We start from the raw sequence: 18,461 nt of genomic DNA on the forward strand, positions 1-18,461 counted from the left end.
ACAAAAGCCTCAGATCCCATCAAGCCACTTTCGCTTCAAAAGGCTTTAGTAAATAACTAAACACTCACTACAGCATGCCCAGAAGGGTCAACAGACCTGACCTGTCAAGAATCCAAGAGGTTCATTGCAAAACTAAATGTCCCCATGGGAGATGCCAGGCTGGCAAACACTCCTCCTGCTGCTTCTTTTTCTGAGCATTGCAGAAGATCCAGCAAAACCACTCTGAGCTACATGGAATGGAAACACTGAACTGTGCCTGAAGCAGAATAGCTACAGACCACAGTGACTTTGAGTCAAACACCAAAACTTCCTGCTCTCTGCAGGAGATGCCTCTGGAGCTAATGAAAGCCCAGGTAACAAGCAGGTTTGCAACCTTCTCATCTCCCTGGTACAAGCCTATGGTACAAGGTGCCAGGCTAATGTTAAGAGCAGCTCCACATCTTCTCACAGGATGATGGATAGCAAACTCAACTTACAAAAGCAATGGCCAAAAATGCAGAGTGGCTCCTGGCCGCTGTGACTAACTGCTGTTAGCCAACAGGGAACCAAAGTCACAAAGGCTGAGCACATCTCCTTACACAAAGGGGGACAACACAGTGTTTTCAATTCATCCATCTGGTTCTCCGAAGTCACTGGATTCCCTGCTGTCCTATTTGTGTCGTGTTTATGCCAGCTAGCTGCCAGCTATGCCCGGCTCTGCCTTGGCCAGGAAGTCAGGAAGTCTCTGTGCTCTGATAAAATACTTCCCTTTCAAAGCTACTCATCTCCCTTTCATAATTTTAAAACATAAAAACATCCTGTGTCATTATGAACAACACTCCAAAGAGCACAAAGCATTTTTTTTTCTCCCCTTCATTGTTTAAAAATATTAATTGTAATTATAAATAGAAGCTACACAGGCCTTATAGAAATCTTCACCAAATGCTCAGCATCAACAAGCAGGGGATACATACGACAGCTACAAACATCAAGTGGCAGAGCCTAAGTCTTGCCTTCTTCCTTTAAAAGAAGCTCCTGGGATGCTGTGTTTGAAAACATGGCAACTTCCAAAAGCATCACGCAGCAAACTCCAAAATAAACTGAGGTGTTTCTCCTGACATCTCCTTTAGACCTATTATCCCTGCTTTATAAGGATCGAGGCATCTGATGGCTGCATGGGAGATAAAACCAGGCACAAGGCAGGTTGAGGTGGAGATGTGAAGTACAGAAAGAATCCTTTTGCTCTGGAAGTGAAGCCTTGCAAAACAAAGCAAGCATTGCCATGTCATACATGCAGGGTACTCCAGCAAGCGTAGATCTTCCAGCCACCCTGACCTGCTCTGGGCCTACAGCACCATGCCAATGCCTACTGAGGGTTACATAGACCAAGACCATTAAGAAACACAAAATAAAAGAATTGGCTCCAATTGAAATACTTGCCAATGTCATCACCGGTAAGGGAAAATATCACATGGCCCTAATTTGTTTTCCTAAGCCTTGAAGACTTAGAAAAATAAATAATTCTGGTGATCAGCAGAGTTCCATCACTTGCAGATCCCTGGGCCAAGAGCAAAGATGTACCAAAAAGTTATTAAAAGATGAATACATCTATCTGCAATGCATCACATTCTGCAGCATGCCAACAGCTTTAGGACTGCAGCACCCCAGGGTAGCCCAGGGGAGATCGAACCCCAAAGGCCTGTGTCAGGCCCAGCTGGGCTGAGCTGTGGGGGCAAACTGGGCCTCAGCCCCATTCTCCCACAGTGCCAGAGGTACTCGAGCTGTTACAGCCCAGCCGTCATTGCTGCAAAGCAGCCACGCTGATGTTTCACACCACAAATCCATGTTTAAAGCAAGCAGACTGCTCCTCAGAAGCAAAAAAAAACCCAACAAAACAACAACCTGTACATGTCCAGGCTTTGTGCAGAGATTAAGATTCCTACAACTTGTAGCCTGCTTGCTCCTACCTGTCTTTATGGTTGTGACCGTTGAGTTACAGCTGCACAACCACATAACACACATCAAAAATGCCAACTATCACATGCTCGTGGGTTTGGCTGTGTGCTTCATGCTTCTGGAAGCCAAGCCAGGGAAGACATAGAGCGTGCCAAGTTCAAAGTAAACAGCAGAGAGACCAGCGAGGCCACCTCCTGCTGCTGGGAACGGCCCTCTGATTTCTTCCTGTTTGTCCCAGTTCTTCACGGTCTGCTCCTTACAGGATGAAGACTTCTTTATACAATAGCCAGTGTAAGACTTGGCTCCAGGCAAGGGGCAAAGTAAGAAGCAGTAAAACATCAGCATCAGTATGTCGTCCACACAAAGGCTTGGTAACAAGAGAGTGAAATCACTCCCAAGCTTGAACCACCACACCAAAAACCCTAATATGACTACACTGCCTTTTAATATGCCACTGATATGATGAGAAGCTGCAGGATCATCTTCGGAATTTGAACCTCTGGTTCCACGCAGCAAGATCCAAAACTCTCATTTCAAGACAAAAACTCCATCAGATGCACAAAGCAACAGAGTTCTGGTCCCTAAGCTAACTGAGAGCACTGGGAAGTACAATGTGAATGTAACGTATCTGTAGCACAATCTCAAAAATAATTAACTGCTCTTCAGAGTCATTACAGAAGAATCTTCTCATGTAATCTATCACACAATACAAAGGGGAAGGGAACATATCACGTATTTCCAGGCTCTCAAATGAAGAATGGAATGAAAAAAGACACTTCTCTACCGTTAAGGTAAAATTCAAGAAGAGGCTGGGATCATTTGCTCGCTGTTTTTACTTTCAGCAACAGCAGAACACAAAATCTTCCTGACCATATTCTACATACAACCAAGTAACGAAGCAATTGAACCAGCTTCATTGCCCAGCTTAGTGTTAAGAGTTCACCTGGCTCCGTTTATCACAGACAGCCCAGGCAAAAGGTATGAGCATGTACATTCAGTTGATCAGGGTTTTACTGTTCCCCATATTTTCTTGCATCCATTCCCATCTACAGCTTTTCTCCAGGTCCCTTATTTGCATTTCAAGAGCAGCATAAAAACAAAACAGAACACGGCATAAATCCAGACAATAAAAACACAACCCGACTTCTTTTCCAGGTTTGCCAAAGGCTGTGCTTAGGACTATTACTATTCAACATGTAAAAGTAGTAAATTACAACCGAGAGGTTCAAAATTGCACAATTTCACCTTCGAGCACTAGTTCTGGAGGCTGAGAACATCTATTCAGATTCCCTATAAGCAAGTCAGCAGTTGTTTCTTTTGTACACGGTCCCATTTTTACTTGACTATACAAATCCTCTTTAATTTCAGCAGCTCGTCTGGAAGTCTCATCTCGCTTATTCCCCACTCTGCCTCTGAAATTCATCTTCCCCACTTCCTAAGGTGGGATTTGGAAAAAGAAGACTTTTAACTGATGACTGTAGTATTTAATCACCGGGCAGTGGAGCTCAGCACAGTCAGGACCACGTACCTGGCAGCAAGGAGAAATACCGAGCAAGCTCCAGAGTTAAAGCCAGGCTGGAGGGCTGCCCTTCCAGGTGCCCCACAAAGGGTTATTTGAACTCGCAGACACCAGGGTCACTCGTTATTGTAGCAGTCACTCCTGGGCACTGTGCCATAGGAATGGAAGATGGTTCGAATGTTTCTGAATTGTTAGGAGAAGGGTTATTAGCAAGCAGCCACGCACCGCAGATTTATTACAATGCCTCTGTGCTAATCCCATAGGGCTGAAATACCTGTGCTCCCCGGGTGAGTAAACAACATCAGCTGAATCTGGGTACCTCAACACCATAGGATCTAAGCACAGCTATTTATTTATATAGGTGATTAAACAATGCTTAGCACAACCAAGCTCAGGAACTGCTCAACATTTAAACTTTTTTTCCTTTAAATAATTATTAAAAGCAGCTGGGTGGCCTAAAGCAGCCTTCACAATTATAAATGTTGCTTTTCTTGAAACAAATTAAACATTGCAACACAGACATTGAGCAGGGCTCTTCTCAAACTGGCAGAGCTGGTTGGATGCCCGGCTGCCCGGTCCTGCCAGCTGCTCACCTCGGCCCTGTACACTCCTCCAGGCCATCCTAAAGAATAAAGTGAACCTTACACAGTTGTTGTTTTCTTTATATATATATATATCATTTTATGATGTGCAAGAACTGAGTCGTAGCACGGCGTTCTGATCCACTTCTCTTCCACCCAACCGCGGTTTAACCTCCTACAGACACGTCCTGCAGAGCACAGACTGCTACAGCACGCCTGGCCGCAGCATCCAGCCCCAAATCCAGTTTAAACTTGGCCACAACTTGAACAAGCCCCCTGGGAGAAAGTCCGAGGTGATAACTCCGATGTCACAGAACCCAGTTCCAAACAATACTCACAAAAAACTACGAGGGAGAGAAAACAGTGGGGAAAAAAAAACACAACCCCCCCCCCACACACTATTTTTCTCCTCCTCACCCAACATCTCATCCTCCTTTTCCTCCTCACCAGTCCCCCAGCACATCACACTGCCAACCCCATCAAACCTTCCCAAACAGAGGCAGTTTCCCCTTGTACAAACGGATTTTCCCCTCCTCAGCTTGAGAGGCGAGGCAGCTCGAAATCAGTCAATGTCCCAAACTGATGAGCCAGTTCTTTTGTGGGGGAGGAAAAGCAATAATTACACAGAACTTGCAACGGCATGCGAGGAAGGGAATTAAAGTAGGTCACATCTCCGAGCTCCTCGGCTTCTCTGAGGTTCACCAAATGCTTTCTCTACAGTAATTTTAAAAATACAATTAAAATAAAAATAGCATGGCAGCTGAAGGAAACCACAGAGTAGAATTCTGCCAGCACTGAGCTTGCCCTTCTATCCCTCTCCTTGATACGGATAATGTCATTTGTGAGGCGACTCGCAGTGAAAGGACCCGAACCAGCACAAACTGAAATCCATGAGGCACATCCCTGTGCTTAGTGCTGGATGCTCTGAAGCAGGAAACCAGCGCTCAGAGTTCCTACAAAACAGGGGTTCATCTTACAAAGACACCAGTGACAGTTAAGAGATGGGACAGGACACTACAAGACGTACACTACTCACTAAGTTTACCCCACAGGCTCCGTGCTGAGCACTGCCCTGCTCCCCACAGCCATCCCGTGCACAGATTATCATGTTCCAACCAAAAACATTCGTACCTGAGCAGGTCTGGGCGAAAACCAGGGGAATCAGGTCACACTGCTGCACCACCTCTCATCTTTTCAGACTTGCTTGGGGTTTCTGGCAAATTTTCAGCACAGATTTTGCATTTAACTGCACTGAAATAAGCTCTCCCTTTTAGTTGAGCCAGGTGTGCTACTGCAAATAGACAAGATGCAACTCGCCTAAGCAAATGACGGGTCTTTTGAAAAAAATACGGATTTATATGGCTGGAGTGTTGCTTCCTAAAGGGAAAATCTCTGCTTTCACTGTTAAGCTTCGATCACAAGGACTCACAAAATGCTTCACAGATTAAAATCTGACAGCAAAGGGTTGCTATGTATTTTTCCTCGCATTTCTATCTCTGCCTAAATTTGATATTCACACTAAGGAAGAAAAAAAGAATAGTCTTTGAACTTATTTCCTAAAAGGCAAGAGATCATTCCTGCTGAAGCTGGCTACAGACATACACTCATTAAGGGCTATGCGACAGTTGTTATTGCAACACCACAATAGTCCATCATCTCATGCATACACAACCTTGCATAACCAGGGCTGTCAGCATTTCCATTGTAAACGCTGCTCTCAAAGGCTTGCAACTTGCCTGTAAAAAGTTACGATAGCCTGAAATTCACTGCACGTCCTCTGCCAAGGAACAACTATTTCAAAATGAACAACTGAGTTGCCATTGGAGTCGGCCAAAGGAAAAAAATAAAACGAAATCAAAAATAAAACTCAGCACGTTTGAAAACCTGGCTCCAAAAAAAAAACAACACTGAAGGAATCAAATGCCAGAAAATCAGCCCTCCCCCCCCCTACGAATACACACACCAAAAAATTAAGTTTGAAATATCCAATTATTTGTGCTGCATGGAGAAGACCAGCTGCACCCAGTGGGCACACTGCTCTGGGTGGCGGCAGACACCCCACTGCCACGCAGCCTTCCTTCTATCTATCATCATAGAGTGGTTCCTGAGAAACACCCTGCAGGACACCAAGACTTCAGCAGGTGGGTCACAACACTTAAGGAAGCATCCCCAATCAGCTCACCATGCTGTGACCACCTGCAACGTTACCCTTCAAGCCTGCGGATAAAGCAGTGTGCTTTTTGTAAGCTCCATACTCCTCCAGGTACCGCACCAAACATGTTTGTATGTTGTTCAATATCCATGAACTGATGTAAAGCTCAGGTGACAAATCTTCAGCCTCTCTGGTGTCCACCATCAGAACACAACCCATGAGAGAAGGCCTTGCTCACCGCAGCTCCTAGCAGATTCCCAAACAAGCATTCAGGGCCATTTTAAACTATGATGTTGGGTTTTTTTCCACAGGACACAGAATTAGGCTGTCCCTTGTGGAAAGCTTAAATTAGTCCTTTGAAATTTGACCTAAATTAAAAGAACTGAAACACGCTGTTATTGCACCAGGCGTGGGCTCCGAGCGGGCACTCCAAGGCCAGCTTCACTGGATGGGGAAGAGGCTAAATTAGCTGCCCAGCAGAATGATAACACACAGCCTGGGCAAGGAAAGGTCAAGGGAGAGCTTGCTATTTATCAAATTGATGTCTAAACTAATTATTCAGTTCACAAAGTAACCCTTCAAGCCATGTGTGCGGTCAAAGCCCTTTTGTAACGTTGGCTGTCAAAGGCCTTCGCGGGCTGGGTACACAGAAAGAGAATGGCTCCTTTATGCACACTGGGGCAGACTCATTTCTAAATATTTAGAAGCAGAAAGTCTTTGTGCTCCCTGGGATAAAAAAAACCATATCTGTAAACACTTGATACAAGGCAGAAATCGATTGCTGACAGTCTCCAAACCCGCTCCTACAGGTCCTGCTTCTGCTTACACCACCTCAGCCTTGATCTTGCCATCACAGAATAAGAAAGCAAGCATTGCAATCAACGATAAACAGACCCAGGATCCAGCCCTTAGTGAGCATCCATGGTATCAATATTGGCACTATAGTTGACTATGGCTCAAGTTACCCTCTTCAGCATATCTTTACACGTCCCAGAGCAACACTGAATGGGCACAGATCAGACCCAGAGCCCAACACTGTATGAAAGCAGCTCAGAGAAAGGTGCTACCAAAGGGATCAGATAAACTGCAGGTAACAAAACAAAACACCTCAGTGCACATGTACACACAGCTATGCAGCTCATTACCCTGAGAGATGAATACTGCTTGTGCTAAAGCAGGTATTGAAATACAGACTCCAAAGAAAGTGGCTGCAATGTCCCCAGAGTCGTGTTTAGCTAAGAGATGACTGTATTTCAACCAGGGGTTATTTATTACAGCTGAAGGAACAAAAGGCACAATCTCAATTCCTGTTAACACTGCATGCAGCTTCTTGAATATTCTGAGTCACTAAGACAATAAAGAACAACAATACAAGCACTTAGCACCAAAAAAAGACAAAATCCAGGGCATGTCCACCAAGGAAGACTAAGGAACAGATCAAAGTATGTCACAAAAGGTCACAGCCCTGGCGACCTTCTCAGCTGGTCTAAAATGTCACTGCCCTAATGACTGCTCAGTCAGCAACCGAACCAAAAGCATACGGTTTTGGAGCACCTGACTGCCTCAAATCAGCTGTGACCGAAATGTTTGGCATTCACTAGATTAAAAAAATAATAACAATAAAAGTCAGCTTTGTCTTTGAAGAGATTTTTTTACAAGAGCGTTTTGTTCTCCTTTCAGCACGGAGAGCTTGTGGGTGGCAGTGATGGAACCAATGAAGGTGATTCAGTAAAGAGTGGGTTTTGTTGTGTTCTTTTTTTTAGAGTAGGGTTTAACAAAGTACATAAAAGAGGTTTTATTTCCCAAATCTCGGATATAAATCCCACACAATTGCCTGTATTCTACAGCATAAAAGCTCTTATTATACCATTAATATTATACCATTAACTGAGAAGCTCTTTCTCGTAACGACTCAAGTTCTTACATCTAAAATCATCTCATGCAAGTTAACATTCCTGCCCAGGGAAGAAGTTTTCAGTAGGTTTTTAGCAATTTACTCTTCGATTCTCACCCATTGGATATTTCTCATGGAAGAAGCAGATTTTGAAAAGAAAACTGTTAAAGCACAAGTTAAATATTTCAATCACATTCTTCCTTCCCTGTTTAGCCCTAACACTAGTGGACCTCCCTACAAACAGCCCATCTTACACCAGAACTATCCCTGATTTTGTCACTCCTCTGAAAAGCCAAAACGGCACCAGATGTGCAATTAACAAAACATACAGTAAGCGTTGATGAGAGTTGAGCCTTCTCAAATTCTCATGTTACCTTCAGAAGGGGAGGGGACGAACCAAAAAGGCTTTGCCATCAACAGTCTCTGCCCGTGACAGATGACAATATTGCTACACTGCATTCATTTTGGTTCAGGAACGCTTGCTAGGGAGGAGGGCTCATCGTCTCTAAATAATTTTTCCCCTGCCATCAATAAAAATGTACTTGGAAGAGAGTCTAGAAACGCGTTAGCTGGTGACGTCTATTTTTAGAGGCAGTGGATAGAGACAAATACGTTTTGCATGAAAGTGGACTGAATAAAAACAAGGCTGTATCGCTGGATGTGGGTAGCAGGACATGTATAGGCCAAATTCCCCTCAGAAAGCTTGTCTGATGAAATATGGATTATGGGTTACTATGTTGTTTTGACAGTTAATAGAAATGCAATCAGCCCTCCAAATGACAAATACAACTAGAAGAAGGAAGCCTTGCTTTTCCCAGGGCGTTCAGCGAGCAGAAATGATCCTACGCTCTCCATAAAATGGAGATAAAAATACAAGTGGCTCGGGACAACAAGAAAAGCAACCTTTCCTTAGCTCTATAAAGAAAAACACTTTGCTAAGTTTGAGGGTGGGATCACCTACGAGAACATACCAACAGGTGCAGGCTCAAGGTAGGAGATTTTATCGGAACACCTCTTTCAGTGCAAAGGTTTCGATCGGTTTTTGCTTTCACAGCAATAATCTCTCCTTGCTATTCAGATCTCCTCATGTGCACTTCCAGACCCTGCGATCCAGACAGCGTACTGATTGTTCTTGGACATGAACAACAAAAGGGAAATTTATAGCAACCAGCCACAAACACCAATATAGGGCTGTGACACCTGCCTTTGCAGAGTGCCCTGCAAAGCTAAACAATCAGGGCGTGTGATTCAAAACAACTGGCATTTCTTTTTCCTCCCAACTTTGCAGGTAGTTCAAATCACAGTGACATGCAGCTACCCAGCGGTGTCCTTTCTTAAGCAATACATAACAGGTACATAAGCGCAACAGGTTTCCTTAAAGACCCGTTCCTGAAAGCTTTCAGCTGTACACTGTGATTATACAACGCGATGACAGTCCCAAGTGAAATCACTGACACCACTGCTTGCACAAGATTAAATAAACGCATGCTTGCATGAACACAGTCCGCGTGTGAATAGGAAAAGTTGGAAAACATAACTCTTGAGGGCAAATCTGTTACTTGCCTTCTATTTACCAACACGTATAAAGCTGTTGACTTCAATTTCAGATGTTGACGTACTTAAAATTAACTCCTTTCACAGAATTAAGTACACTAGAATGATTTACCTTCGGGTTCCAAAGTGGCATCTTCAACAACTAAGTTAAACGACGGTCGAGCCAGGGAAAGTCCAGCCATGGTGACCACCACCAGGCAGATAAGGCAACCCAAATCCCAGCTGACCATCTTTTTAGAGTAAGTTCCTGGTCCGTTTCCATATCTCCATGTGGACTTTAATCCCATCTGAGCACCTCTATAGGAGCATGGACAGAACGCAGTGCCTTCGGCCAGGGCAATCCCTCCTCAATGGGAACGGCAGCGACTGCAAGGAGAGAGATTAAATGCTGTCAGCAAAACCACCCTACATGCAAAGCAGAAAACCCCACAAAGTCCCATACAGAGCTGAGGAGAAGGGGGGAGGAGGAGAAGGAGGAGGATGGGAAAAATACTTTTCCAGCTTCAAGTATATGTGAAAAGTGAGTGACTTTTCATTTTCTGTTAGCAGTTTCCATCATCACCCGAGGTGTAACCAAGTCCTCCTTGTTTTCACAAAATCACTTCTCAGCACGTATTTCGAGCTCTTTCACCGACAGAAAAAAATACACAGTTTAAAAAATAACAATATTAATAATAAAGGCGCACACATGTACAGACACATAACCTGTAATGCTGCAAAATTACCACAATTATACAAATGATATTCTTGTTATTGGTTGAAGGTTTATGTAAGCTTTTTCGTTCCCTCACCGAGGCGGCTCCGCAGGCAGCTGAAGTTTCAATAATTCAGTAGTTTTCCACTATAATAACAGTTGAAAAACACTCCTTACGCTCAGACAGCCCATAAAACATTACTTTGCCTCAGCAATTCCAGCTCTCCTGTAGGTGTACCCTCTTCCACCTCAGTTCAGTGCAAGTTAACATCTGAGCGCCCCATGCAGGTAACAAGGTCCCATCTTCACAGAGGTACTGGTTAACTACACTGTGTTCCAGCCATATAAACCTGGGCAGCAATTGCACATGAGACCTCCCCAGCATCGTTTTCCACTCATACATGCTCAGCTGCACAGCATGCATACATGTGCACACAAGCATCCCCTTTTCAAAGGTCCTTATGAATACATGGTTCAGATAGGGGGGGAAAGAAGTTCACTTCATTCCCCGTAAAATGAATGTCAATAGATGGAGTTGAGTGTTTTGTTAGCGCTGCCATGGGCTGATGAAAGAGAAGTGCCAAAGAAACCTAAGGGGACCCCAACAAGCACCACACCAAGAGCATCCTCGCACAGTGACCCAACAGCTCACCCTGACAACTGCACTGTATTTCCCCCCCAAAAAAGTACAAGGTGACACACCACTGTCGATGGGTAAATCAAGCAAGCCATTCAAATCGGCCAGTAACTCATCTTAGAAGTAATGAAACCCAACTGAAGCTTAGAGAGCACCGGTCTTGGGGAAAGAATAGCATAAAACCTCTTTTTTTCCCCCTCCTGCCCCCATCCTTAAATAGAGAGGGGGAAAAAGAAGCCTGAGCTACGGTACCACAGCATGCAGAACTCAGCAAAACAAACAGATGTTCTGCCTTTATGGAGCCAACCATAGAGGAATGTATTCAGACTATGTCAGCCTCTCGCTCAGGGCTGGAAATTGAGCTCAGGTCCCAGAAGTGGGGACAGGTGTGCTGTGGGGCATCCTTGGAAGCCCCAGGCTCTGCAGAAGCAGATTTGAGAAGAGATCCAAATGGGGAAATGGTTCAGACACGGCATTTCGGGTGAACCTCTGACACTCTGGGGCAAGCTTTTCCCAGCTCAATGCTCCACTGCTCCTTTAGAGATTGAAGCAGAAGACAACACCGCAAGCGCACAACTGTTCCACCTCCAGCAGAACCAAAGCCAGACCACTTCACAGACACTGGGGAAGAACCCACAGAGCACCTCCCTATAAGAGGGCAATGCAGGTGTGGAGCCCAAGTTCTGTCCCAAGGACGGGTCTCAGCCTCTGACTCACAGCCCCACAGCTCAGTTTATCCAGCTGTAAAGCAGGTATAAATCCTAATTAACAGACTGGAGGTAAAGCTAATTTAATTTCCATAAATCATCCCGTAAAGCCCGATTAAAGGCTATGTATATAAATGCAAAGCTTAACCATAGTTTTGCAAAAAGAAAACATACCAGAATGCTATCATATATCCCAGACTCTTTTCTAAACAGCATTAATCCCACCTACATTTCAGCAGCGCAGGACTTCCAGGCTGCATTCAATGCCATTTAGAGTGTGCGCCTGGTCCTGCCTCAGCACCCATCCCGAATGGCAGCCCAAGGCCACCTGACAGCTCTGCTCACCTGGAGGAGGCTGCCAGCTCCTGCACTGAGCATCCAACAGCAGCACGGAGGGACTCTTTCCTCGCAGGGCAACACCAAATTCAAAGCCCGGGCTCAAGAAGGTGCAGCAAAGCGACAGTCAGAGCTTTGGGCCCATCCGCAGAACCCAGCTCTACAACCACGGTCCGAACGCTGCCCGTTCCCAAACCGAGCGGAGTCCAACGAAGACCAAACGAACCCAAATTCTTGTCATAGTTTGATGGCCACAGTCTCCGGGGAAGGGCTCCCTGGAAGGACCTCCTGCGCTGGTTAATTATGTACCTCTATCTCAATGTTTGGAACACAGCCCCAGCATGCTTTTTGGCCTCCACAATTCTGGCTTCCTGACTACAATACCATAATCCCTCCTGGAGTCTCAGACTCAGTGAAAGCCACACGTAGTGTTTATTTTTCCCCTTGAAAGGGAACTCTGTCTCTCCTCTCAGCCTACACTTCGGGGAGGAGTTGTCAGCCCCCAATGATTGATGGCTCTCCTTGCCACTCGCTCATCAAGTCAATTTTCACCTCGTCACATACCTGCCCAAATTTCTGTGCCAAACTGACGAGCATGGGAACGCAGACTGGTTTGGGAGCCCAACCAAATTCCTCCGAGCTCTCCTCCACTTTTGAGCACACTCGCTCACGAACAAGTAGTTCTTGTTCAGCAGTGGCATTAATTAAATTCAACGCTCAGTGTTCTTTTTAATCTACTCCCATTGTTGTTTATAAGATGTTTATCACTCCCCAAGGGACGGTCCAATTTGTTGAGCATGTTAACCAAATCAATACGCTGCTCATCGGGCAGCTCTTAGCAGCGCTCTCTATTAAGGCAGGGAATAGCGAAATCTGAATGAAATGCGGACCTTCCCCCAATGCCAGCACCCGGCAGCTTCCCCACAACCATCCAGGCTCACCGAGCTCCCCAGCGAGCGCTTATGAGTTGAAATATCGACACCTATTTAGACGGAGATGCGGACATACGTACGCACGCGTCTCCATCCCCGCTCAATCTCCGAGCAAATCTGAGCATCACAGCTATTAAACATTAATTCTGGAGGACTAATGGGAACCGGCTGGCAAGCCTCCGTACTTTCGCATTGTTTGAACTTCTTTCATTCGCTTTCCAGGACTATCCTGTTTTTCTCAAGTCTTTTACCGCTAAGAGATGAGGAGGGGGGGGGGGAAGAGAAAAAAGAATCTGCATTTTAATTGACATTCCAGAGAGAGAGAGAAGTCCAGAGGCTGTTGATTGCTGTCTATTCAGCCCAAACAGGCTTTTCAGATGAAAATGAGTAAAGGCTAGTGGAAGATTTACAGGGATTTGGTACAAAGGAGACAATGAAGTTTTAAATGTTGATAGCGTTTCACACCGAACGCATAATGGCTCACTGTTTGAACGCGCCGTTTTGCATTTAAACCTATAGATCACCGCGGATTTCTTTTTTACCCGGTGCGGGACGGGGGCGGTTCCGCGCCGCCGAGCATCGCTCCGCGGGGAGCTCCCGAGAGGGCCGCTGCCCTCAGCCCCGCTGTCACCGTCCCCTAAAGGTTTCGTCGCATCGGACGGGACCGCAGAGCGAGCCGCGGGGGGAGCGCAGCATCCCGAGCCTCCCCGTCCCGTCGGGAGCGCCGCGAGCTCTCCCCTCCTCGGGTTCTCCCCCATCTCGCACCCTCCCCACCCCTCCCCTCCCTACCCCCGGCCGTGCCATTACCTGCAGCCGGGCGGCTCCTCGGGAAGGCTCCGCCGAGGCGAGGCTCCGAGCGGCGGTTCCGCGGCACGGCGGGACGAAGCGCTCCGCGGCCGCGCTCACTCGGCGGGCAGCCCCGGCGGGGCGGGCTGGGGGCCCCGCAGGGCAGCGCGGCGCATCCCCCGCGGGGCGCTGGGCTGGCGGCGGCGGGGCGGCGAGGCAGGAGCCCGCCCGGCGTCCCGTCCCCTCGCTGCGCTGCGGCGCTACCGCCTCACAGGGGCGAGCCCGCCGTGCCCGGCGCCAGCAGCCTCCTCCCCCGCGCGGGCATCGCCGCGGGTCCCGCTCCGCTCCATCCAGCCGCCCTCCCCGTGCCGCCGCAGCTTTGTCAAGCCAACAACCCCCCTCTTTTTGCTTTTCTTTTTTTTTTCCTTCTTTTTCCCCCTCCCTCTCCCTCTCTCTCCGCACGCTCCTCCAACTCCTTCCTCCCTCCTCCCCTGGTCACTCCCCCCGCTGCAACCCGAGCCGTTTCCTGGACGGCGCTGCTCGGCTCTGCCAATCGCTGCGGCTGCGGTACGGAGCTCCTGCCCCCGCCGCCCAGCCCCGGCTCCGGTCCCGCTGCGGGTGCGAGCATTGCTCGGCCCGGCCCGCAGCTCTGCCCGGTGGGAGGGCGAGGCGGCCGCCCCCAGCCCGCACGCAGCCCTCATGCCTTGACGGCACCCGCACTCACTCACGGTACCACCGCGGCCACCTGACTGCGAACGTGGTACCCGGGGGGTTTGGAGGACCGGAGGCTACAGCAGCGTTACCCCAACCCGAGGGGTTAATGGTGACACCCAGCAAACACCAGCCGTATGCACAGCGTGGGGTCAGCTGTGCGTGGTGGTGATGTCTGGGGGCAGCAGCCTGAAGGCCAGCTGTCTGGTAGTTCTCCATACACTCATTTAAAGTGATGCATAATATCGGTATCTAAAATTGAGCACAACTTAATAAAGCTTTTACTTTAGATACCATTAACTAAAAGGTTGCTAGCGCAGTCCGTGCAATGCTTGCTCCGTAGAATCGGCCTGACAACTGAATCAATAAGCGCTGCTCGCCTCCAATTAAATCAGTGCTGATCAATGTAAAGTTACTTTATCTGAGCACAGCTCTGCCGTGCACTGGATCTGTTCTGCACAATATTGATTGGAGGCTCTCAAGGACTGCGGCCGCACAGCAGTGCCTCTCTGTATTTACACACTTTCAAGCACCAAAAGCTGAAAACAAGTTTTGTGTGCCCCGTGTGCCTACCTCCCAAATAGCGCTTTCCCACTGCCACCAGCAGCAGCGAGGGGCTGCAGGCGAATTTGTAGCTGATTGGAAGCTCAGCTTTACTCTTGTTGTTCCTAAAGCAAGAGGCGTCTCAGTGTTCTAGTTGAGGAGCTGCGATGTCACAGTCCAGATCCAATTTTCTCAGCTCCAGTCATGTCCACTGCCTTTTGAAAACACCCTTTAATGCATTCTCACATAAATTATTGCCCGGCACAGGAAGCTGCAATACCTTTCCCCATTCATCGGTATCTTTTGCATGCTCTGAAAAGAAAAGGAAGCGTTGCACTAAAAAATGACAAATCAGAACACCTATCCCCAATGTCTGGAAGCACTTGTCAGAATTTATTCTGTTTCGGGATGAAAAGATAGCAGTCTATCAATGGCACCCTATTCTCTCCAAGGAGCCTCATTCTCCTAAAGTGGCCCACAGCGACCGAGTCCTCCATCAGAGAAAAGCAGAAGCATGTTTGGAATTAAAACGGGGGGGGGCGGGAGCAGGGGGGGATCAATTCTGTCATCATATTTAGGCTTCAAGAGATCTCAGTGGGCCCAGGGAGCCTTTCACAGCAGCGAGGCCGCTGAATGAGGGCATAATCTCTTTACAGTTTTTTCCTCCTCCTCTCAAAGTGGCTGGGATCCTTTTTGTGAGCCCTCCTGCACGTGAATGGTGTGGCTAATAAGCCTATTAATGAGGTTCCACAGAGGACTGTGAATAGGTAAATAAGCCCCAATCTGTTGAGGTTCAGGAGCAAGGGCAGTAAAGCCATCACGAACTAAAGGTGACAGTTTGAACTGGAATAGGAACAACAGCTCCAGGTTTCAGGCGAAAGAAAGGACAGACAAGGCGCGCATTCAGGCTCCTTCTACCCCCTACCGAGTTCTATTTTCTTTCCCATTCTTCCTCCTTTATAAAATGTCTTGAGTAGTCACCCCTTCTTTCAAAAGCTCTTGAGACGTCCTTTTTCATCCTGGCAATGATACATCAATAGGGAGGAAGGAAAATGAGGACACCAATGCTCCTTTGCGCCGCTACTTTCAAAAGCGCCAGCGGTGCCGTCCCCGCGCACACGGAGGCGGGGGAGGAGAAAGCAACTTAAATTGAATCTTTCAGCGCTGCCAGCCCTTTGTCACCGCTGTCAGCTGGGCCGCGGGTCCCCTTCGCAAGCAGCGAAGTGCGGGGCAGTGCGGCTCTCCCAGCTGCGGGGCACAGCCGGGCCCGGAGAGCCGGGGATGCTCCCACCCGGCGCGGCCCCGCGGTGGGAACGCGCCGGACTCCGTGCTGCCGGAGCCCACCTCTAGGAGGGAGCTGAAGCAGAAGACAAAGAAGTTGTGTCTGTAGAGAGGTGAGGAGAGCGACTAATTCCGTGGAGCAACGTGGAAAAAGCCACCTTAGAAAGAACCGCAAGGCAAAGCTGCTGAGCGCTCTTCTGCTCTGCTCTTTATGGCCTCTCTGAGAGGTAAAGTCAGGAGATGTGCTCCTCCACGGAGCCGCAGTGAAGCGCAAGGCAGTGTAAGCGCAAGGCACCGCTCCGCACAGCGCAGGGAGCGCTCCTCCAATACCAGCCCGCCCTTCAGGCGCTGGGCTTGCTAACGTGCCACGTCTCTATCGGATGGAAATAGAACAGAGAACAAAGAAAAAAGGGAATCTAACCAAGAAAAATATATATATATAAAAGAAAGAAGGAAGGAAGACATAAAGAAGTAAAAAAAGAAAGAAGAAAATCCCACAAATTAAAGCTCTAAAGGACTACAGGGAAAAACCATCTGCACCCTAATCGAGCCATGCATGCGAGCCAGGGCTCAGCTACTCCACAGAGGCCAATGGGAAAGTAACATTTCTTCCCTGTTCTTTTAGCCCTCTCTAAAATTTCTGCTTGACCCTGCTGGATACAAGTAAATATTTGTCCAAGATATATTTTCTTTGAAGTTCTTCTACAGCTAAGTAGTGCCCAAACCCAAATTCTGGCAGCTAAAATATTTACCCAGTTTACAAAGTATTTCACGGAATCATAGAATGGATCGTGTTGGGAGGGACCCCAAGGATCACCAAGTTCCAACCCCTGTCACAGGCAAGGCCAACCACCATATCTAATACTAGACCAGGATGCCCAGAGCCCCGTCCAACTTGACCTTGAATACCCCCAGGGATGGGGCTTCCACATGTTGATGTAAAAATGAGCCCATTCTAATAGTAAAAACTGCCACTTCCATCACCAATCCTCACTGTGAGCATTTGGTTCTTTCTGCTTTTCTCCATCAGCTTTCCTATACAACCCTAGGAAAGTCACTTAATTTGCTTATGTCCGAACTTTCCAGCTACGAAATGAGGATAATGGCTATTTCCTGTCTCCCACCCTTTACTCATCTCATCTATTAACATGGTAAGCTCCTCATCTCAGACAATGCTTTTATGCAAGGCTTAGAACAATAAGACACTGAGCTCAGCTGGAACCTCCAGGCACTTCCATAATGCAGATATTGAACACTAAATTATCAAAATAAAAGAAAATCCTCAATTTATTATGTATTCCCTTACAAAGAATTCATTACACAGTGTCCTACAGAGCACCTCTGGCTGCTGAGGAACTTGGGACTTGGACCAAGGCTCCTGTCCAGCTTAAACCCTGGGAGTAACAGGAGGCCGAGTGGCAGTGACCCACAGGAGGGCTGTGCTCCTCCTCCTGAGCAGGGTCCCTCACATCCTTCACTGGAGGGCTGGGTATCCCAAAAGGAAGTCATAGTGAGTCATAGTCAGCCTCTTCTTCCAGGTAACAGTGATAAGATGGGAGGTAATGGCCTGAAGTTGCACCAGGGGAGGTTCAGGCTGGATATTATGACAAACATTTTCTCAGAGACTGATGATGTATGGGCACAGGCTGCTCAGGGACATGGTGGGGTCACCATCCCTGGAGGCATTCCATGTGGCACTGAGGGACGTGGTTAGTGGGCATAGAAGGAATGGGCTGGGCTTGGGGATCTCAGAGGTCTTTTCCAATCTTGAGGTGTCCACAACTGCATTTGTGAAGCTGGACTGCATTGGAGTGAAGCCAGCATCCTGCCTCCATGTAAACAGAGGTGCCTCGAGGATTAACAGCCCATGTTGGTTGACTCCGTAACCATGTTTGCAAGCTGCCATCTGTAACTGGGACTAAAAGATAACTGTCCAGCAGACAAAGGCCAAGCACAAAGAGATTTGTTGTTCGTTGCATATACATGGAGTTCCTTAAGCAAAGGCCATAGGTTTTATCACAGGAATGTTTCCCAAGCCACCACAAGCCCACACCACCTTGACACAGATCCAGACACGCACCTTTTCTCTTCGTGTCCCTGTATGTTAAAGGGAAGGTTGCAGGACAGCTCAGTTTGCATGAAATCCAGAACTGGATTGCTGAATATTCATGCCCACAGCAATGGGCATGCATATATGTA

The 18,461-nt window shown here is 47.6% G+C and overlaps 1 protein-coding gene across 2 annotated transcripts in view; it reads right to left on the reverse strand.

Annotated features, from left to right (window-relative positions):
• FGFR2 (fibroblast growth factor receptor 2) overlaps nt 1-13,883 on the reverse strand; it is a 72,336-nt gene extending 58,453 nt beyond the window's left edge. For both annotated transcript variants that reach the window (XM_072339542.1, XM_072339541.1), the window contains exons 1-2: nt 13,749-13,883; nt 9,748-10,001 (exon numbers count right to left, since the gene is read on the reverse strand). In XM_072339542.1, coding sequence (XP_072195643.1) covers nt 9,748-9,922 — 175 coding nt within the window. In that variant the 5' untranslated portion in view covers nt 9,923-10,001; nt 13,749-13,883. The remainder of the gene's footprint in view (nt 1-9,747; nt 10,002-13,748) is intronic.
• Nucleotides 13,884-18,461: the final 4,578 nt, after the last annotated feature.

This window comes from Excalfactoria chinensis, chromosome 6 (assembly GCF_039878825.1).
Source record: "Excalfactoria chinensis isolate bCotChi1 chromosome 6, bCotChi1.hap2, whole genome shotgun sequence".
Taxonomy (NCBI): domain Eukaryota; kingdom Metazoa; phylum Chordata; class Aves; order Galliformes; family Phasianidae; genus Excalfactoria; species Excalfactoria chinensis.